Source organism: Juglans microcarpa x Juglans regia, chromosome 4S (genome assembly GCF_004785595.1).
Source record: "Juglans microcarpa x Juglans regia isolate MS1-56 chromosome 4S, Jm3101_v1.0, whole genome shotgun sequence".
NCBI classification, from domain to species: domain Eukaryota; kingdom Viridiplantae; phylum Streptophyta; class Magnoliopsida; order Fagales; family Juglandaceae; genus Juglans; species Juglans microcarpa x Juglans regia.
The window spans coordinates 20,734,644-20,757,834 of record NC_054601.1 but is presented as its reverse complement, the minus strand read 5'-3'; the positions used below and the strand labels follow the sequence as shown (position 1 = coordinate 20,757,834).

General features: G+C 35.1%; 1 protein-coding gene across 1 annotated transcript; it reads right to left on the bottom strand.

Annotated features, from left to right (window-relative positions):
- Positions 1-11,857: 11,857 nt before the first annotated feature.
- LOC121262635 (probable serine protease EDA2) lies at positions 11,858-17,309 on the bottom strand. The gene is made up of 12 exons (XM_041165193.1): positions 16,990-17,309; positions 16,752-16,877; positions 16,403-16,558; positions 15,755-15,937; positions 15,538-15,654; positions 15,349-15,402; positions 15,207-15,278; positions 14,647-14,852; positions 14,432-14,526; positions 13,054-13,128; positions 12,663-12,746; positions 11,858-12,150 (listed from the first exon to the last, which is right to left on the bottom strand). The coding sequence occupies exons 1-12, from the start codon at positions 17,170-17,172 to the stop codon at positions 12,035-12,037; spliced, it is 1,467 nt and encodes a 488-aa protein (XP_041021127.1). The 5' UTR covers positions 17,173-17,309; the 3' UTR covers positions 11,858-12,034.
- Positions 17,310-23,191: the final 5,882 nt, after the last annotated feature.

The window sequence follows — 23,191 nt, the reverse complement described above, 5'->3', positions numbered from 1 at the left end:
CTGAGCCTCACTCGAGTTGGGAGAACATTCCAAATGATTTTCCAGAGAATCAGTTTATGTCTATCATGTTAGACTTTTGGTTTGGGTTCCCTAGAAAACCATTTGTCTTCCCTAAGGTGGTTCACTTCATCTATTAATCATAGGTAATTGCTCTTAATAAATAAAGTGGTTAACCCTTGCTATTTTTTTTATAGATGAAATAATGAGGGTAGCCCAAAAGTTGTAGGAGTAATAATAAGTAAGGGTCCCTAGTCTTGCCTATATAAAGGGGCTTGTGTTTTCCATTAGACTCACCCAAAAAAAAGTTCTAAGGCAAAAGAGTAGAAATCCCTTCCTTGCAGAAAATTTCTACTCTCTTTTGTAGGTTTTTCAGTTCTGAAACCCAAATGGTTGGAAATAAAAAATCCTACAGATTTCTTTATTCTTTTAAGAAGTTTTACAATTGATATAAGAGCCATACCTTTCAGCTTTGTGTTTGAATTATTAGCATTTCAATTTTGTTCATATATTCGGCTTCTAAAATCTAGTTTTGTTCTTTGTTTTATTCTCTTGGCGTGATTAATTATTTTTTTTCATAATCTGTATCACAAGAGAGTAGCCAGGTCATGATTTAAAATGCATTTTTCGAAAAAATAAATTTTTGATAACATAAGTCTTTTCGCATGTATTGGAACAATGTTATCCATTTAGTCCATCATTTATGGTCCTTTGTTCAAACATTTGTGGGCTTGATGAATGAGTCTTTAATAATTTGGAAGATGGGCATGACTTTCGGCTTTTAAGTTTTTTTCTTTGAATTCATATTTGGATGGTTATGTGCTCATAACTATATTAATGGATTTCAAAGGCTTGTTTTGACTTTGGGCTTAATTTCAAGCTTTATACATATTGATGGGCCTTTGGGCTAGTTTATAGTTAATAGATTTTTACCTATTTTAGTAGATGCCTAGTTGTATTTCTTTTGAATAATAAAGGTAATGCTACAACACCCTTATTATTTAAAAGAATACATAAATAAATTTAGAATCTCATTGTAACTAAATCATAAGTTTTAAGGATTTATCCCTACAGGGAAATTTTTAACTTTTGTGATTTAATTAGTATAAGAAAATGATTTTCGGTATTGACAGTAAAATTAGTCTTCTGCCTGCAGGTGTGGATAGTTTTATTTGTTAATATTTGGAATAATTTGTCTTATAAATAAAGATAAGTAAATTTATGCTGTTATGCAACCTTTTCCCATAGGAAAGTTAAAAATTTACATGAATTAATAGTATTAAAGTTTTTCTTGGTTTTGTAGCCGTCGTTCCACAATCCTTAGCTGATGGTGTTTATTTTATTCTAATACTTGATGACACTAATTATTCTGACTGGAAAGATTTGATTCATTTTACCTTGGGGTATATGGACCTTGACTATGCACTTCGTGTGGAGCAACCACCTGCTGCTATGGATACAGATACATAGGAAGTCATCGAAAATCGCCAATGGTGGGGGCGATCTAATTGCCTAAGTCTAATGCTCATAGAGTCTCGTATGAGTAAGAGCATTAGAGGTTTTGTTGGTGACTGCACTACAATTAAGGAATTAATGCAGGCAATTGAGGAACAGTTTGTTCGCTCTGACAAGGCTTTAGCTAGCACTCTTATCAGACAATTCACTACTAAAGCCTTTGATAGTTTTGAGGGTATGCGTGCATACATTACGAAAATATGAGACATTGTTTCTCAACTTAAGGGCTTAAAGATAGAGATATCTAAGCCGTTCTTGGTCCATTTCATCCTTGACTCACTGTCATTTGAGTATGAGCATTTCAAGATCTCTTATAATACACAAAAGGAAAATTGGTCAGTTACGGATCTTCTGACCATGTGTATGCAAGAAGAGGAAATGATGAAACATGATCGACTTGAAAGTGCAAATATGATCATGAATGATAAAGTTAAGACCGAGAAATGCCAAGGTGGACCTCAAAAGAAAAGGAAGCATAATGTGCCATCAAAATTCAATGGATCTAATGGCAAAAAAGTGACATGCTTCTTTTGCAAGAAAGAGAGTCATGTAAAGAAGAGTTGCATCAAGTATAAAGAGTGGCTTGGAAAAAAAGATAGCTCTATCTCTTTTGTGTGTCATGAATCTTTTTTCATTGATGCTCCTAAAAATTCATGGTGGATTGACTCTAGTTCTTCAATTCATATTGTGAATACACTGTAGGGTTTTCTCACTAGAAGGAAACTAACAACAAGTGAACTTAGGGTTTTCACTGGAAATAAAGGGCGTTCACAAGTTGTTGCAGTTAGAGTTTTTAGAATGATTCTCAAATCGGGACATGTTTTGGATTTAAATAATGCTTTTTATATTCCAGAATGTTGTAGAAATTTAATTTATGTTTCCAGACTTATTATCAAAGGTTGCAGTTTCTTTTTTGAGAATACTGTGACTATTTTTAAGAATAAACTTCCTATTGGTTTTGGAACTTTATTTGATAACTTGTTTAAATTAGATATTCATCCCGATTTTGAGAAGAATTATCTCTTCCTACATTCAGTTGTCATTAAGACAAACCTTTTGAATGAAAAATCTTCTCTACTATGGCATAAGAGATTGAGACATCTCTATAGAGAGGATGAAACGGTTAGTAAAAGAATGGGTCCAATAGGATCTTGATTTTACTGACTTTAAGAATTGTGTGGATTGCGTAAAGGGCAAGCAGACCAACAAAAATTCTAAAGGTTTAAGAAGAAGCTCAAGTGTTCTTGAGATTATACACACAGATATCTGTGGACTATTTCTTACCCCTTGCCTAAATAGTCAGAGATATTTTATCTCATTTATTGAAGACTATTTTAGGTATATGTATCTAGATCTTCTGAATAAAATGGCTCAAATATTAGATGCTTTCAAAGCCTAAAAGCAGAAATAGAGAATCAAAATGAAGAGAAAATCAAGATTGTAAGATCTGATAGAGGAGAGGAATATTATGGTAGGTACACAGAACATGGATAAATAAAGGGTCCATTTTCAAATTTCCTTTAGGAGGAAGGCATTGTTGCCCAATATTCAATGCCTAGCACACCACAACGAAATGGTATTGCAGAAAGAATGAACCGTATGCTAATGGATATGGTAAGGAGCATGATTAGTAAATCTAACATGCAACTTTCCTTGTGGAGTGAAGCTCTTAAAATTGCAGTATATATATTGAATAGGGTTCCATTCAAGTATGTTTCTAAGACACCTTTCGAGTTGTGGAAATGGTAGAAACTTAGCTTAAATCATATACACATATGAGGTTGTCCTGCTGAAGTTAGGATTTATAATCCTAACATAAAGAAGTTAGACCCAAGGACGACTAGCGGTTTCTTTATTAGGTATCCAAGTAACTCCAAATGATATAGATTTTATTGTCCCAGTCATAGCCCTAGAATTATCGAATCTAAAAATGCAAGATTTTTTGAGGATGTTGAACCTAGTGGGAGTGTGAATCTGTGAGATCTCTAATTTTTACTTGTGTTTATATTTCCATATATTTTAATTAAAAGTGTTATTTTAATTATGTTGTTTGTGTTATTTTATTTATGGTATTTTATTTATGTTAATTTTATTTTATTTTGTGTGTGTTTCCGGGTTGGACTTCTTTAATTTCTGTGTTTTTATTTTAACTGGGTTGTGTGTGTGTGTGTTTCTCGTTGTGGGTGTGTGAGTTTGGTGAGCCCAAAAACAAACCCAGCCCGTGTGTTTGAACCCAACCCGTGTGAAGTGATAGCCTAACCCGTGTAATGATCCAGCTGTGTGTGTGTGCTGTGTTTGGCCCAGCCCGTGCCAATTAGAACCCAGCCCTCCCCTTAATTGCAACAGCACCGTTTTGAGGAACCCCTGGGTTCCATCGCTTTCCCTTCTTGCGCCACACAACTCCTTCTCCTTCCTTCTTCTTTTCTTCTACTTTCTTCTACCTTTTTCCCACCTCCTACTTGTTCTACTAGCTGCTGCTACCACCACCTCCTCTCCTCCACCTCATGGCAGCTCCGTGTCATTTGGTAGTGACTCCGAAATGCTTGATGTCATGCTGCCGCTCCTCGCGGCCACCACCACCTTCCACCTCGAACTCCCATTATTGCCTTCGTGTCTTTCGGCATGTTCACCGAAGGCTACTGTCAACCTGCCACTTCACCACGCCATCTTCACTGCCACACATCTCCTCTGCAGCTTGTACTCCTGTTCCTCTTCCACGTGATGTTCCCACGTGTGCCTCAAACTGCCATTCTTGGCCTATAAATAGGCCACGGGTTCTACAAATAAAATCTTCCGAGTTCCTCTTCCTTCCTCTCTTGTCTAAACCATCATCATTTCTTGTTGATTTGTGTTTTGTTCTGTATTTTTGTTGGTGAATCCGTGAGCTTGTGAAGCTTTGCCGAGCTCTATTTAGTTCTAAAATTGTGTATTTCACTTGGTTTCTTGGTGAAATTACTAGCTTGTTGCGAGTTGAATTTTTCCACCCGTTTGTAAGTTAGCCAACCCATGAGATAAAACCTATTTTTGGCACTGCTTCGCCCTGAGCTCCGCCATGTGCCGCCGTTGTGCCGCCACCTTGAGCAACGCTGATTTCGCTTGATCTTCCAAATTTATTCACTTTTCGTGTATGTAATTTTACATCGCAACTCAAGTAATTTAAATTGGCTTTATAACTGTTTTATTTGTAAACTATTAGTTTGTTGGAAATTGGGCCTTGGGCCGTTGAAGTGTTGGGATGTAATTGTAATTGGTGTTGATATTGTGCCTTGGGCCGGATTGGAGGAAGGGATTACGCGTGTAGTTGGTTGTAAATTGTATTTTTGTAATTAGAGTGAATTGTATATGAGATATTTAAATGTATTCCAATAAACTGTTGAAATGCATATTTATCGTTTTTAATAAATTGTGCTGTGAGGTCACATTGTCTGTTTGGAAATGAGACTGAATTATGTGGGTGCGTGTGTATTACGACCCCAAGCCGAGATGAGGCATTATCTTGGTGGAGTTCCTCTGGTCACTCGGGAGCATAACAGACTGACGTAACGTCCCCTGAGTTGTCGCAGGGTGACGACGGGAACGGACGAGACCGTAACGCTCTTGTACCGATTTCGTGACCTTTTGGCTGGCGAGATTAGAGGATGCTTGGCCATGTACTCGCTGGGCGCGGAACTGGGCATCGCTCGTTACAAAGTCTCATGTACGGACGTTACCCGTGATGTGACGATGAGAGCCAGGGTGTGCGGACGGTCTATAGGGGAGACCGTGGTGCATGTGTAATTTTGTAATAATAATTATGATTGGGCCAAAAATGAGATTTTTGGCGTGAGTATTAAAAATTTATTTTTAGGAAAAAGAATGTGGTTTGTTTTTCTGCATATTTGTTTGTATGGGGACGTGTGATTATATTAATGTGTTTTAAATCTTTTGGATGTTGTTTTGGTTAATTACTTGCTGATATGTCATAATCTCATTGTGGTGTTTTACCCCATGATTCCGTCTTATGGTGCCGTAGAGCCTGACACAGAGCTCGAGTATGAACCCGAGAGATTAGCTCCACCGGAGGTTTGAGTTGCTGATATGTTGTTCAGCGTTATGGGATTTGTTTTCCTTATATTATTTCTTGTCTTTAATTTATCTGTCGGATGACTGTATAAATCTTGTAATAATATTTTTCTGTTTTTGAATAATTCTGGTATTTAATAAAGAAATACCTTTTTATTTCTCCGCTGCGAATTTTATTTTGTACACGTATTGCATTTGTACACACTCTGAGCACTGGTCGTTGGGGGTGCGTGATCCGTGTGGTCATTATCCCGGTGTCACGAACTCCACAAAAATAATACGTGGGGGTCGAGGGTGCCACAGAATCCTCAAGAGATCACTTTTGAGGAAATATCTGAACATGCTACTTTGCCTTTTTTTGGAGGAAGAATGGTTGTATTAGGGCAAAATAAATCGCAAGATCATGCGGTGACACCAATTGATGGTTTCCAAACTATTACTCTCAAGTGCAGAAGTGGACTAGTTGTAATACGAGGCAGCACCCAACGTCATCTCCACAGGTACAAGTGGATTTCCAGCCAATTGATTGTATGAAATTGCGAGAATTTAGATTTGAAAAGAGTTTGGATGATTTATCACGTGGGAAAAGAGTTTTGTATGAAAATAAGAAAATAAACCAAGAAATGTTATATTCACAAAGAATGATCTATTGCCATTGATATGTATGGTTGATTTTTAGAGTGACTTGGTTCTGAAATTTTTGGAAAGGAAATGGACTAAATCAAAGTAATTCAAATCTCAAGAAAATAAACTAATCGACTTATGACAAACAACTGGAATTTTAACTTCACCCTATTGTAAACAGAGAATTAAATTGACACTAAAGTAATTATAGATTTTGTAGAAACAATTTGACAAACACCTGGATTGCTATTTTAGAACTTCTTTTCACTCCACATATTACCAAGATTTTTGGATACTACTCTTCTTTTATTAATCCAATCAAGATATTAACAAAATGCAATTTGAAGAACATAAACTCAGAGATCATGTACCAAGACTTTAAAAGAATTTATCATCAACCAATTTTTATTTTATCACTTGGCTGAGAGACACCTTGATTGATTCAAGGTTTTGTTGTGCCTATTGTCAACAACAGAACATGAATAAGAATGAGAGAATCTAACAGAAACCCATTCACAGAAACGTAATTTCAGATATGGTGAAGTATATAAATTGAGATCTATATAAATGCAGCCAACATAAGGAGAAAATGAAAGTTTTACCACAACCCAAGCTACAGATTTAGTCTAAGTTTACCATCATCAACATCAAGTCTCAACAAAATGAAAAACCCTAAAAACTTTCGAAAACTTTTGGAATATAAAATCAAGGAAAGAAATTCTATGCTAACTAACGTTCGCTCTCTGGCATTTCTCCTCCTCTTTATACCCATTTCCAGCTCCTATTTCTCTTTCTGTGCCACTGATTCTCACTTCTCCGTGCTCCCGTAACTGTTTTCTTTTTCCTCTCTCTTTCTCTCTTCTCTTCTGCTTTTCGTAACCTTCCATCTAGAATCTTCCCTTCTTCTCCTGTTAGCAGACATGGGCCTCAATCTTCCATTGCTATGTTATGAATCATGTAAGCCTTATTGCAGACGTTGGCCTCAACCTACAATACACACATGAGAATTAAGCCCGTGCCCAAGTTAAGTAAAATTGAGCCCAAGTCTATTTTTACTATGTAATGAGTCTTTACATGTCAACAACCCAATTATTATGCAATGTTTATTAAATACTCTTTTTACAAATAAAACTTATTTAATCAAGTATAATAAGAGTATTTAACACAACATTATTTCCCTTTTATCACCAATTCAAGAACAATATATCCCCGTAAATGAGGTTCAACCTAAAGTTATTCCGTATTTACAGTCTGAGCCAATTGAGTCATCCCCAAATGACGAAGTAGTGGCTCTAAGAAGATCCTCAAGAATACGTAGGCCTGCTATTTCAGATGATTACATTGTATACCTAACTGAGTCTAATTTTGACTATGGACTTTCAAAAGACCCAATTACGTTTTTCACAAGCCATGAGTGGGGATAAATCTACATTTTGGTTGAATGCCATGAGAAATGAGTTAGAATCCATTTATAAAAACCAAGTTTGGGATCTCGTCGAATTACCAGAAGGGGCGTCGACAGTTGGTTGTAAATGGGTTTATAAAACCAAACGAGATTTTTTTGCTAACGTTGAACTATATAAGGCTAGACTTGTCGCTAAAGGATTTGCTTAGAAGGAAAGCATAGATCATCATGAAACCTTCTCTCTAGTCTCTAAGAAGGATTTGTTCAGGATAATTATGGTCTTAGTAGCTCATTTTGATTTAGACCTACATCAAATGGATGTGAAAATGACTTTTCTTGATGAGGATCTTGATGAAGTGGTATACATAAAACAACCTGAGGGTTTCAATGATGACAATCAGAAAGTATGCAAGTTGAAGAAGTCTCTTTATGAACTAAAACAAACTTCCTGTCAATGGTATTTAAAGTTTCACGAGATTGTTATCTCATACAGTTTTATTAAGAATCTTGTTGATCAATATATATACCTTAAGGTCAATGAGAGCAAATACATTTAGTCCTATATGTAGACGATATTCTTCTTGCAAGCAATGATTTGGGCTTACTACATGAGACTAAATAATTTCTCTCCCAAAACTTTGAAATGAAGGATATGGGTGAAGCCTCTTATGTCATTGGCATAGAGATTCACAGAGACAGGAAACAAAGAGTCTTAGGACTGTCTCAAAAGGCCTACATTGAAAATGCTTTTACAGAGATTTGGTATAAAAGATTGTAAAACCGTAGCTCCCACAATCAAAGGGGATAAATTTCATTAATGTCAATCACCTGAAAATGCATTGGAACAAGAGTAGATGAAAAGTGTGCCTTATGCATCTACAATGGGTAGCTTGACGTATGCTCAAGTTTGCACTCGTCCAAACATATGTCTAGCAATTGGATTATTGGGTCACTATCAAAGTAACTCAGGTCTTCAACATTGGATAGCTGCAAAGAAGGTGATTGAGTATTTGTAAGGAACCAAGGACTACATGCTAACCTACAAGCATATAGAAAATTTGCAAGTGATTGGCTTTTTAGATTCAAATTTTGCTAGTTGTGTAGACACCAGAAAGTCTACTTCTGGATATATCTTTCTTCTTGTTGAAGAAGCTATATCTTGGAAGAGTACGAATCAATCTATAGTTGTTATGTCTACTATGCAGGTAGAATTCATTGCGTGCTATGAAACAATGACACAAGCCATGTGATTGAAAATTTTTATTTCTGATCTTAAAGTTGTTGATTCCATTTAAAGATCAATAAAGATTTTTTGTGATAACACCGCTACAATGTTCTTCTCAAAGAACAATAAGAGCAGAAGCATAAGCAAGCATATCGACATTAAATATTTAAGTGTAAGAGAGAGCATAAAAAACAATGTGGTATATATTGAGCACACTAGTATAGATTTGATGTTAGCTGATCCAATGACCAAATGTTTACCGGTAAAACAGTTTCAGGGTCATGTGGATCGTATGGGCCTATCTAAAGTGTAATTTCTCTCACGTTGCTATATATTCCACAAAGAATGAAGTTGAATTCAGTTTCAGTTTTGCGCATAAAGTAACGAATTCGTTATATCCATTGGGTGATTAAGTTAGACCCGAATGACTTTTATTAGTTGTTCATAAATTATTTTAAGGGATACTATGTATTGTGACGCATGGAAGGGAAATGCTCACTATAGAGAGCAATACCGCCATGGTTCGTGTATATGATACCTTGACAGAATTGAGGGCATTAGTTTTTGGCCATTTCAGTTTTACCTATTAAGTTAACCAAGTGGCAGAATGTTAGACTTTTGATTTGATTTACCTAGAAAGTCATTTGTCTTCCTTAAGGTGGTTCACTTCATCTACGATGATTCACTTCATCTATCAAGCATAGGTAATTGCCCTTAATAAATAAAGTAATTAACCCTTGCTATTTTTTTATGGATGAAATAATGAGGGTAGTCCAAAAGTTTTAGGAGTAATAAATAGTCTTGCTTATATAAAAGGGTTTGTGTTTTCCATTAGACTCACCAAAAAAAAAAAAAAGTTCTAAGGCAGAAGACTAGAAGTCCATTCCCTATAGAAAATCTCTACTCTCTTTTGTAGGTTTTTCAATTCTCAAACCTAAATGGATTGAGGTAAAAGATTTTATAGATCTCTTTATTCTTTTAAGAAGTTTTACATATCATGGATATATATTGGGTATTAATGATTATCAACCAAGGGAAAAATCTAATTGTAAGCGATTATGCACACTAATACGCGTACCCATTCAATATGATTGGTCAAAAAGTAGATTTTATTGAAAAGAGTGCTAATTTAAATTTAGAATATGAAGGCAACAACATTAGTACGCAGATTGGTACACAAACTTGCTTGTATATAGCAAAACTCATCAACCAAGAGCCAATTCTAGGATTAACTGGCCTAGAGGTACATATATTTGTTGTTTTAATGCTTGATCTTATATGTTAGCTCCAAAACAAAATAATTCATGACCATAATATTGAACCGACTTTGAGGACGGCTAAGTACCCAACTGGAAATCCTATCTTAGCCTATATGCATGCATGGGAAAAAGCTGCAAGTCTCTCTACCACTTAACTGGTCACCATCTCCACCCAACTATTGGAGTATTTCTTTTGATGTAACAGTTAGAGACTCATTCTCTACTTCATCAGCAGTTGTTGTAATGCGGAAGGTTTGATCTCAACTATATGGACCTCAAAAAACCTCTCCTCCATTTCTTGTCATTGCTGAAGCTTCCGCAGCTCTACTATTGGAGGGCGATGCACAACAGGTCATCACTACAATAGAAATTGCTGATCTTTCATCATTAGCATGGCAAATCATTTCAATTGTAGATGATATCCGTCAGAATCTACACCCATGTGGTGATTGGAGTGTTCAGAAAATTCATCAATCTTAAAATTGATATGGGCACTCAGTGGTGTAATGGGCAATGACTAATCTCTCTTTTGGTCGCATACACTCTACCTAGATGTATTTTGTATATTGACAATAGAAAAGATCAACCTTAAATCACTATGTACTCATTTTATTTCCTATTTATACTATATGTGCTTGATTAGGGAAAAAAAAACGCCATGTATCAATAAGCACTTTCTAAGTATCTTCTTGTAGAAGATTACTCAAAACAATCCACTCTATGTATTACTTCAGCAAGCACTAATTCGTTGGCATCATGACCAAGAAAATATAGGATTAGACCAATTTATTGGCTACATTTCACAATTTGATTTTATTTTGACAACTGCTACAAATATAAAGAAATTATACAAAAGTAAATCCACAAACTGATATGACTTCATGGGATCTGTTAGATTTACTTTATAATAAAAATAAATTTACAATCTGATATACTATATCAAGTCACATTAGTTTGTGTTTCACTTTTGTGTAATCCTTTTGTGGCTAAAGTATTTCCTTTTATTTTCTACAACATTCACGTGAACTATTATGGGGTGTTTGTCGTGATCCCTATCCTGCTACTTTTGTATTTTTAGCCTTGTTAATATTGATATCTTAATTGTAAAAAGAATCAAACTTACTATTGTGAGTTTCAAATTTTTTCATTTCCTTCACTTCTCTCAAGTAAAAAAAGAAAAAAAAGGCTAAAAGAAGGAAAAAAAAAAAAAAAAAAAAAGACTTAAAACTCAAGAGAAGTGATCAATTTATCATGTGTACGTACACACTGCACATACATGCACATTTTGAATGTGCATACACAAACATAAATATTATAAAGAGTACTCACTATCCCTTTTACCATTATCATCCCGCTATCCCGTGTTATGTTATTATATAATTGGATACCATTTGTTATGTTCAATTTGTTATTATTTGATACCATATGGAGAAATGTTGAAAAAATGATGGCAAAAAGGATGACAAATAAAATGTTTCTATCATAAAAGTATAAATTCTACTTATGTGCTGAATTTTCTTCACAAGTATGTTAATTTTCCCGACTACGCTTTCAAATGTCCCTATATATAATGCTTTATCACAGTTCTGCAATTCCTTTTTGGTCCATCTTTTTCTCCGAAAATTAATAAAATATGAATGAATTAAGGATTCATTTAGTTCACATGCATAATACATCTGATCATAGGTGTTGTTTTCATGTATACAATGGGTGAAAAATGCTATTTTTCAATAATTTAATGTCACATAAGAAGATGATAAAAGGATGATGAATGGTAATATTCTAGATATTAAATATCGGGAAGCAAAATCAACTGTGCCACATACAGTAGACGACTCATTTGGAAATATCCGTCACAGATTTACATATAAACATCTGCACGGAAGGAAATACACGAGATTAAGGTTCTTTAAACAATCATCTTACAGATTGCATGTTTCTCAAACATCACATAGAACTCCTAGCTGAGTCTTGGCACTGCGACAGCCACAAGTCTATGTGTTCTATAATCTGTTGCCTTACTTTGTGAACTGCATCAGGAGAGCTGCAGTTCTGGGCGTTGCCTGGGAAGAAAAGGCATGGCCTCAGAAACAACTATTTGGAGGAAAAGTCTAAGAGAACATAAATGTTCATACATACCATGTCAAAATGCATGTGGTGCATGATGGCAAGACTTTAGATACAATAAGTGATTGAGTTTTAATCTATTTTTTGTGTGAGCCTTTGAAATATGAAGGCTTCCAACCATATAGGGTTTCATCCACAACAATTCTACACGCAAGGGATGAAACATCATATAAACTTCTGCAGTAAGTGATAACACTGAACAAGGTTCCAAGTGAGATGCATAGTTGTATTCCGTTCAGTGAAGGGTGGAAAAGTAATGTAGCAACAACCCCACGCCAACCCCCCTCCCCCCTCCCCCGGGGGGCAGATTATATATATATATATATATATATATATATTGAGCATGCCATATATCAGCTCATTTGAAAACCATGAAGTAGCCAAATGAATTGAATTAGAAACACAAATGGGCATTGCAAATATAAAAGCTGATAAAAGTTATTCATACCTTCAATGCTTAAAGGAGCTTGAGGACATCCTCGCAAATCACTCCCATGGCCACAATTATGACAAGAAACGATGTAGGAAGGCACTAGTAAGTTCCAGGGAGAAAGAGGAGATTTTAGTAAAAGTGTATAACCATGATAAAATAAAAGCATAAATGACCACAAAATTGTTGCATTAAGCAGGCATAAAAAAATCTGCAGACGATCCTAATGATCATAAATAGAGGATGAAAATCTATGGCATATTATTGATTACCATTTCTATCTTTTAGACCCTTGTCCAATTTGGTCTGAACTGGAGGTAGGCAATTTTGACATCTAAGGACTCTACCCCACTGTAATTCAAGTATGATCATAGGAATATTGTAATTCAGATCAAGCAGAGAAACTCACTATCTGTTGATGAAATCTGTTTGGATGCATGACGCCAGGGATCCTGAGAGCCATTTGTAAAAACTATTTTTGAACCTGCATTTTAAGTTTTCTTAAGAAGACATGAACAATAACCAAATACATCGATGGTAACTTCATCACAGCACTACAGTATTCCTCTACCACAAGTGAGGGTTTTTGTTTTAATAAATTTGGGTTTCCGTCCCCTTAAAAAAACCATCACAGCAAGTCAACGGCTATATGTAGAAAATAATCTCCAGTACATGCATACTTTCAGCCATTAAAAGCACAAAAATCAATTTGTCCTCTAAAATGAACTAATTTCTCTAATGTGCATTCATATAAATACAAAACCCCCACTTTCTGAAGGATTTAACGTATTACTTCAATTCCTCATTCAGTGCATAGAGTCTTCAAATTTCCAGTGATGCAAGCTTATAAGTATCATATGCATGAAAGAAAAACTCCCTAACCCATGAAATGATATCATAAAACTTTCTAAAAGCAGCTATTAGTTACTAGGAGAAGAAGCTTAGAATAATATAGATTGATTCTGATATCTCCATGCAACACACAAGTGGGTATCATGGGGTGTGTGTGTGCAAGAGAGAAAAAGAAGCATTTGAATCTAAAATTTTGCTATAGCTGGAGATAATAACCAAAGAAAAATAAATTGTTTGTCAAATTATAAAACTGAGAACACTGCCTTGCCATCAAGAGCTAACATGGAAAAGTCTTATATAGGTGCATATAGCCAAATGCAGACGCACATATCTATGTAAATTCCCGTACATGGTATATATCGGTACTCTAATGCATAGCCCCCTTCTGAGATAGAATAAATATTTTGAAAAGGTCTTGTCAATAAAATTTCCATTAATGCGAGATCAACGCATAGGTAGCTATTCATTTATAATTTAATTTGCCTACCTCTTGCAAGAATTGATTTTACAACAAAAGGATCAACATTCGAAAAAAGATGCAACCTTCTATTTATCTATTTAAAAGAATCAATACAAGAGAAGAAATACTTGAATCTGATTAGACCAATCAAAGCTAAATCTAGGAGTATAAGAATGAAAGGTTATTCCGGTTTCATCAAAGTCAAAAATTCAAAGGATTTATTTTAGAATAATTAAAATAGACTTTTCAGTGCTTGAATATTACTTAAATGAATGAAAATGAGTAGAAGTTATATCCTGATCCATGCATAATAAGAAGCTTAACAACTCTCATTTTTGCTACTTTATCATATGAACAATAAACTTAAAATTATAAAATGAAAAGGTAGTCTTATTCAAAACCCTAATTATGGAAGTCCCCTCTCGCTTCATGCCTAAAATAAATATAGAAAGAAGACAAGGGTTGTTGTTCGTACCAGCGATTTTTGTGCCACCATAGTATGTATTTGTTGCAACTACATCAGGGTAGATGCCCTCTCCAAAGACATTTTTACAAAGGTCCAGATGGTAACTGTCGCATATCAGCAGCCATATTGTATACTCAGATGTGCATAATTGAGCACAACCCCAACCACAGGAAGTACTAAAAATCTCATTAAAAATTAAACATAACATCGTAATGAGAACATGCCTTGTGTCAACCTTTCTGGAGCGAATGCTATCATTTAATGGTGCCACCTGAAAATATGCAACTTCAGTACAAACTTGGAACCACCACAACCGATCGGTACTGCCTGCAGAAAGAGTAGTGTTTTTCAATTGTTTCTGATTATATGTCTGAACATTAGCTCCAAAATCTCCAAGTATATACTCTCTCACATATTTGGCATATGCATCCTGCATGAAGTAATGTATATTTTCAAATTAGATGGATAAGATAACTAATAATAAAGGATATAGGAATCTGGATGAAATCCAAGCCAAAGAAACTGTATCGGCATCTATGTTAATAAGCTGAACAGAGAAATAGGAACAAAAACAATAACAGAAAAGAAGAGAAATAATAACAATGATCAAAAGTAGCACGTGACAAAGCATAAGAAAGATTGCTCATTTGCTTATAAGCTAACAGTACGAAGTTATAACCAGTGAAGGTGGCTAATAGATTATCTGGAAAACATGTACATAATTAATGGTTTAAAGAAATCCCAAACGAAAGAACCGAAATGATGGTCAGAATGAGGAGCATACCACTAAATTGCCTCGAGCCTTCTTTGCTTGAACAAGAGGGGTGCATAGTTTATCAGGATTTCCATATTGGAACTGCGAAATATAAAACAGATAAAGATCACTAATTTACAAACAACAGGGCCGGAAAAGAAACTACACCTACCGCCATAACAGCAGCATCAGCCAGAAAATAGAAGAAGTCGCCATCAATCTCAAGCTGCAGAAACAGAATAAAGATCATCATGCATGATGAATTGCATCGGAGAAAATTCTCCGCAGTCTGGATTCTAAAATTTATATATGTTTTGAGGTAATTCATGGTTAAGTATTACAGGGAAAAGAATTGATGAACCTCAGATGCACCAAATAATGCCTTCACTGCTTTCCCATCTGTTGCAAGCCTTTGTTCAATAAGTTGATTAATTTCTTGTAATGCAACTTTACATTCTGCACCAGCTGATTCACCAACCTGCATTTAGAAGATAATACTGAAAGGTTTTTCCCAACACCAAATAAGAGCAATGTTGATGTGTACATGAAAAAAAATGTAGAACCAATATTATCTTTACCTGCTGGTCAAATTCAGTGAAGTTATAAACAGCAAGAACAACTGCAGAACTTGCAAGGCTTCCACATGTTAAATGAGGAAACTTAAGACGGAACCAGGCACTAAGAGCTCCTGGGTAAGAGACACCAAAAAAGAACCAGGGATTTTCAGCTTTTGATCTATTGAGCTTCATATTTAATGATTCCTGCAAGAGAAGTGGAAAGCAATAAGGCCACAAAATATTTGCGTCAAAGAATCCAACTGACAAAAAGGGTATACTAACAGCTTGGCAACAGTCAATGAGAATAAACTTCGAAGGTCCAATAGAAAATAAGTACTACAGATTCGAGCCAAGAAGTTTAACTCTCCTCCAAAGCAGTCTGCTTTCATAATCCTTCGAGTTGCCAATGACAAGAACACAAAATACATGATAGAAAGTTGACAATATAACCATCTGGGAAACTTGGACACCACTTGAGCCAAAAGCTTAACTCCTGAACCAAGCTATGCTATATCAACCTCTTTGGTCTCCTCGTGTATTCTGTATGAGACTTATTGATCATGACCAGTAACTATGATTCATTCCCCGGTAAAATGATCATCGACCGGAATTCTTACTAAGTAGCCCCGAAAAAAAAAGAACTACTTACTAAATGAGACGGAAACTTGCCTGATAATATTGCCCAAAAGCAGCCAAATCGAAGATCGCCTGCTTAGATGAAAGATACCTTAAGTTTTCCGTCCTCAGTGAACTGAAAGGAGAACTTTTCCCATAGTAGCGATGTTCAAGAGAAACCACAGCTGCCCCAAACTTCTTCGCTAAAACCTATCAGGCATCGCAAAATTTAAAGTTGAGAATGCAAGTAGCATATATACCTTAAACCCTATACCATATAATTCTATTTTACAACAAAGCAACTCTCTGTCTCTGTCAACAAAGCAACTCTCTGTCTCTGTCTCCGTCTCTCTCCCAGACCCCCCCCCCCCCTCTCTCTCTCTCTCACAAATGACAAACTTACACTGATATAGTCATTGTCTATCCCATTGCATGGATATTCACCACAGATTATCAAAAAAATGGGTCCGTCTGGAAGCCGGAAGTTATGAAGGAATTCATAGTACCGTTGCCGAAACCGGCGGTGATCCTGCAAATACAGAGACTTAATCAATTTTGTGCCTTAATTCGAACAATTTAAATCGAATAAGCCAATAGCGAAAGAGAACAGACAGAAAGAAAACAACAATCGAGAGAGTTACATAGGGAGAGAAGTGGTCGAGCGTCTGAGAGTACCAGAGCTCCTTATTGGTCAAGTAACTGCTGGTTCCAGACAAGCGGTTCGGCATAATCCGAGACGTGACAAAGGCATTGTTCTGATGAGAGAAGGTCGATAGCGTCAACAAGAAAAACAATGCCACCGTCATCGGCGACCACAGCCTCATCGTCGGTCGTCCCCAGTCCTTTCTTTCTCTCCCTGTTTTCTTCTCGCAACGGAAGAAACAACTTGGGCTGCGCGGCGTTTCTCCAACTAAAAACAGAAGCCACGTATTTATTTCGGATTCAATATAAACTGATAAGTTACTTAGGCCACGTTTGCTTTTAGAAAATATGCTCATCTCATCTCATCTAATCATTATCCAATACAAAATAAAATAAAAAATTCAATTTTTTCAAATCCTAAAACAAAAATAATATTAAAAAATATATTCTAATAATATTTTATTCAACTTTTTAATTTTAATCTCATCTTCGAAAGCAAACGAGCCCTTATTGGTCAATACTATAGGCTGTTTGGATTGAAAAACCATTATCTCATCTCATTATTACAACTTTATCAAATTTTTATATAAAATATAATAGACAATTCAAATTTTTCAAATTCTAAAATAATAATAATATTAAAAAAATAATATTCTAATAATATTTTATTCAACTAAACTATCTCATCTCATCTCATTTCAATTTATTATTCAAATTAGTACTAAAACTTATAAAAATTCATAATTTCCAATTCTCTATTATTTTCTTAATTTGATTGATAATTTGATATATTTATTCAAAGATTAATGGCTCCATTTAGTTTTGTTTTTTCATTCATATTGGTCGAAAATCAAACTAATTTAAAAACATTTTATTACTCGGTTCAATCGACTCGTTTAAACATGTTATAGCCTAATCAAATTGATTTAAATCGATTCATATTTTACATATTTTGTATAATCTTTTTCTAAATTGTGTTACATAGATTTGAGCTTTTATTATTCTTGTACAAAATTACGAGATATTTTAGATGTGTTTCGTAAAAAATGATTTATATAATAATAGTGTTTATCATATCATTTTCCTAATTATATATATATATAGAAAAATTTTATACACTATACTATTATCCTACTAAGTATGACGTGACATATTTATTACTATCAAATGATCATTTATTGCATACTTCTTTGTCATTTAATGGTAATGAATATGCCACATATTAGCTTGTATTATCAAAATAGAATAAGAGTGTAGTGTATAACATTATTTATATATATATATATATATGTATATATATCTTCGATGAACAATTTGGCGTAAAGAATAGTCATACAAAGGTGCAAAGAGAAATCCCATACCAACCGTTTTGCTTATTTGAAAAGGGAAGTTTCCGAATGGCCCAAGAAAGAGAAGGAAGAGCAAGAAATTTCCAAAGTTTCTCGTCGTTTTCTTTGCAGGAAATGAATTGGAAGCAAGAAAGAGACGACAAGCTTTGATTTTTGGAACATATGCTGCATGCGCGCAAAGGTCCCGCGTGATCACTGTGATCAGGGGCATTTATCTATTTTGTTTTTTTGTTTGTAGCTTTGCTTTGACAACATATAATGGCTACAACCTGCGACTCTTGGAGTCTTTGGCCGAAATAATTTTTACGAAAATTGACTTAAAATAAAGATAATTCGTTCATTTTTTCATATAAAAACAATGATGCAATTTAAAAATATTTTATGATAATCTGTAGAGATCGAAGCTGCACTTTCATGGGAAGTATCTTGGACTGGGAGGACCATTGTCTGTGTATCTGTTAAAACTTAAAAGAGAATAGAATAGAAAAGAAAAAGCTGCGGTTTCCTAGAAAGTAACTGTGCATGGGAGGACCATTCTGGCTGCAGCCGATTAAGAAATTGTTCTCAGGCATGAATAGTTGTTCTCCCATTACCTACGACAAAAAGTCAAAACATGGAAGGGAAAGTACTCAAAACTCAGACATGGAGAGCTACTGGCATATAGGCATATACCCTACCTTTTATCATGCAAATTAATGGTTTTTTCGCAGCCAAAGCCAATTAATGACAAAAGTTTGAATAATGGGTCCATCAAAAAGAAGCTAGCTCCGCCTTGTCAAATTTAAAAAAAAAAAAAAAAAAAAAAAAATCCCTCTATGTAGAACAATTAATTATATGAAATGAATTTTACAAGATTTATTGAAAATTAAATACTGCTCTTGAAAAATATGGACAGATAATATTAAGTAGTTAAAACCCTTTTAATGCCTTGTCCATTTCCTGTTTGTAAGGTTATGATCCTCTCAGTGAAATGAAGAACATGATGTCAAATTTAGGTGACTTTCTAACCATTTTTTTTTTTGAGAAATAGACTGCATTTATTCATGAAAATGAAGTTACATTTGTGACTGATATTATAGAAAAAATTTATATTACAAGCTAACTATTCACAGTTAGAGCTCCATCGGTACACAAATTCATTTGTAATTGGTATGGTCTTAACTTCTAGAATTTTCTACAGATAAACCATCTGAGAGACCACACTCTGCCTAAAACAGAGATTTCAAACCTCACCCTCCAGAGGAGGAAATGACTTTCACTTTATAGACAAAATGTCCAAGAGACTATTTCTTTTTTATTATTAACTTAAAACAAAAGAAATAACAGAAAACGTAAATGATACATGAGAAAATAGCGAAATACAACTTGGAAAGCTATAGATCCACATTTTCAACCTTAGAAGAAATAAAAAAAGCAAACACGGGGATTGTGGTGACACGTGAGGGACACATACCATCCTGAAAGTACAGCGGACAGTCAAGTCTGAAGAAATCGATGGCCCTGATCCCAGAAATGTTGTGCGTGGCGGCGAAAGAGCTCTCCTTGCAGTGGTGCATGGATGTCATGCTCACACTTTGGACCGCATGTATGGCTCACGTGCCATTCCGTTCAACGAGATTCTTCGCTCGTCTGAAAAATCGATGCCTTGGGAGTCTTGCGGTGGGGTGCGTGGTGGTCGCGGGGTTTCAAAGAACAACAAATAGACATTTTGCTCTACTTTGAAAGAAAAACACACAAAACTAGAAAAAAAATAAAAGAAAAAACTAGAGAGAAAATGGAGGAGGGATGAGGGAGGGAGGAACTGAAGCTCCAACTCCCCTCCTCTAGTCTGGATTTTTTTAGGGGGTCTGCTTTAGAGAGAAAATTGAGAGGGCGAGAGGTGTGCTAGGGCAATCCACTTTCTCACCTTTCTCAAGCTTGATCATGATGTGTTTGACATATCAAGAAATCTCATAACCATAATGAAAATTATAAGAAATGTTACTTCAACAAGAGTTGCACATGTACAGAAGTAATTACAGAACTGGGTTTGACAGAAATGAGTGCCTATTACAATTCCAAAGCACTTGCAAAAATAAATGTGGCATGGCAGCCATATTTCCCACGCACTAGAAAGAGGAGGAATGAGAAGTTGAAGTTCCACGGAAGCTGGCAAGTAGGTGATGACGTAATTAGTATATGTGGATGATATATAGCTCACTCTTCCGGCATGATCAATGAAAGATAAATGCAAGATAATCTAACTCGACAAGAATATGTTATGACTTTTTTTTTTTTTTTCGCGGATTTTCAAGGAGGCTTAGACTATGGAGTGCAGGCTTGGGCTGGGGTGAGAAAACTTTTTGGCACTGTTTGTGGTCAGAAAAAGCACTAGGCAAAAATTTCTCTCGACGTCTGCGCTATAGGTAGTTCAAGCTAAACATCAGACAGAGAATTTGCTCGAGTTTCACTTGACAGGTAGCTAGAGCGAGCATTGGACAGAGATCTCGCTTGAGGTGCACTTGACACTCCACTCGAATGAATAATGCAGAAAAGTGAAAATTAGGATTTCCGATATGTAACATTGTAAATATGTACTTAATGAACAATTAGTACGCTCTAAGTATTCTGAACAATTAGATTTCGCTCCAAAGTGTATTTTGTGATTCCTCAGTATATTAAAATCATTTGCAGCTTTGTGGACGTAGGCACATTGCCGACCTACGTTAGTTTTGTATCGTGTAATTGATTTGCTTGTATTTACTTTAACTTGTTTGTAGTCGTTTCACAACAGCAAGAGTCGTACATGCTTCTGGATGTTGATCTTATTATCAAACCTAAGAACAAGGAATTCTTGTTTTTAAATGTTATGGTATATGCATGCATACTTCCCAAATCAACTTTACATGCTTAGACAGTGAAAATGCCTTGAGGTATAAATCACTTGTATCCAGTTAAGATGGGTAGGGCTATAAATGAATCAGTCCGTACAATCGCCCGATACTCGCTCGGCTAAACTTGAACCGAACTCGACTCGTAATAAAAAAAGCTCAATTGTGAAAGTAGAAACCAGCTCGATTAGTAAGGCCTCGTTTATTTTCGCAGATGAGATAAGATTAGATGAGATGAGATTTTTAATAATACGTACTCGATTAAACTTGACTCGACTTGGCTAAGGCTTATTAAGGCTCGCTCGTTCATACTTGACTCAACTTGTTAGCTCGACTCGATTAGAGTTTGTCCATAAATCATTGAATATATATAATTTCTTTCTATATATTAGTATTCTTCTATATATTAGTATTCTTACACACACACACACACACACACACACACACATTCATATGCTTCTATACATATTAAATTTAATAACACAAGCATAGTTGCCTTTATAATTAAATATATAGTATGTAACCCAATTACTTATCCCTAATCATTTATATCTATATATTGAATATAGTTTATAATTATATGTTAGTTAATTAAGTACTTAAGTGATTAATTATAGTATATATTTTATAATGTGCAATAGTTAGTATATAGGACTTGGTAGTTTCATTATATACTATAATGTATAACCATATAAGAAATGTGTTCATAAAGATTTTATAATTTTATAGTTCAATATAGTTTATATATTAATTGTAAAAACTCCATTACATTTAATATTTTTTTTTGTAATTTGGTATTTTTAATTATTTAATTCATTAATATATATATATAAGAGTACAAACAAAACTCAAGTAATAACTCGACTCGGCTCGGTTCGACTCAGACTCGTTAAAGAATACAAACAAAGATCGATAAATAACTTAATTTGGCTCGAGTTCGTGTTTGATTAGCTTGAACTCAGCTTGGCTTGGTGAGCCCTTAACTTGAGCTTGAACTCGAGTTAGAGTTATTTGAGTCCAGCTCAACTCGATAACCCGAAAGCTCGACTCGGCTCGAATCGATTACAATGCTAAAAGATGGGTTTGGTTGTATTAGTAGCATTAATCATGAAACAGTTGACAAAATATACAACTAAATATCAAGAACCAAACCACCATTGTGATGAAGTTTGAATATTGACAGAAATTTAATTACTCACAATCAACAATCTTTTCAACACACTTCTTGATACATAGACTTGTATAGCATAAATACAAGATTTAGAAGTTCTATTCTAGGAGAGTAAACTAAGATTGTGGCTATAATTTTCTAGCTGTTACAGAGACTATTTTTCTGTGATTTTGTGACTATTATAGATATGATTCTTGCCTAATTAGCTATTTTGTGATCTTGGCCTTGATTTATGGAATCATCGTTTATATGCCCCAGCAAGATGGAGCTGCCATTGGCAAGGCCAATCTTGTTTCGAAGAAGCTCTGTACGTTGTCGTGACAGTAGTTTTGTTAGAAGATCCGCAAGTTGATCTTGAGTATTAACATGATGAACATTAAGTGTGCCTCGTTGAACTATGTCACGAACAAAGTGGAGGTCAATCTGAATATGCTTCATTTGAGAGTGCTGAACTGGATTGAAACTAAGTTGTGTTGCTCCTAGATTATCACAGTGCAGTTTTGGTGGGGATGCAAGTGGAAAACTGAGTTCAGTAAATAGTGTCAGTAGCCATATTGTTTTAGATGCAGCATTTGCAAAAGCTCTATATTTAGCTTCACTGGATGATCGAGCGACAACCCTATATTTTTTTGAACTCCAAGAAATGAGATGGGAGCCAAGAAAACTTATATATATATGCAGAAGTAGATGTACGATCATCAAAGTTGCCAGCCCAATTGGCATTGAAATATGTTGTGAGATTTGAAGTGGAGTTCTTGTGGATGTGGATGTCATGAAAAATGGTATGCTTCAAGTAGTGAAGGAGTCTCTT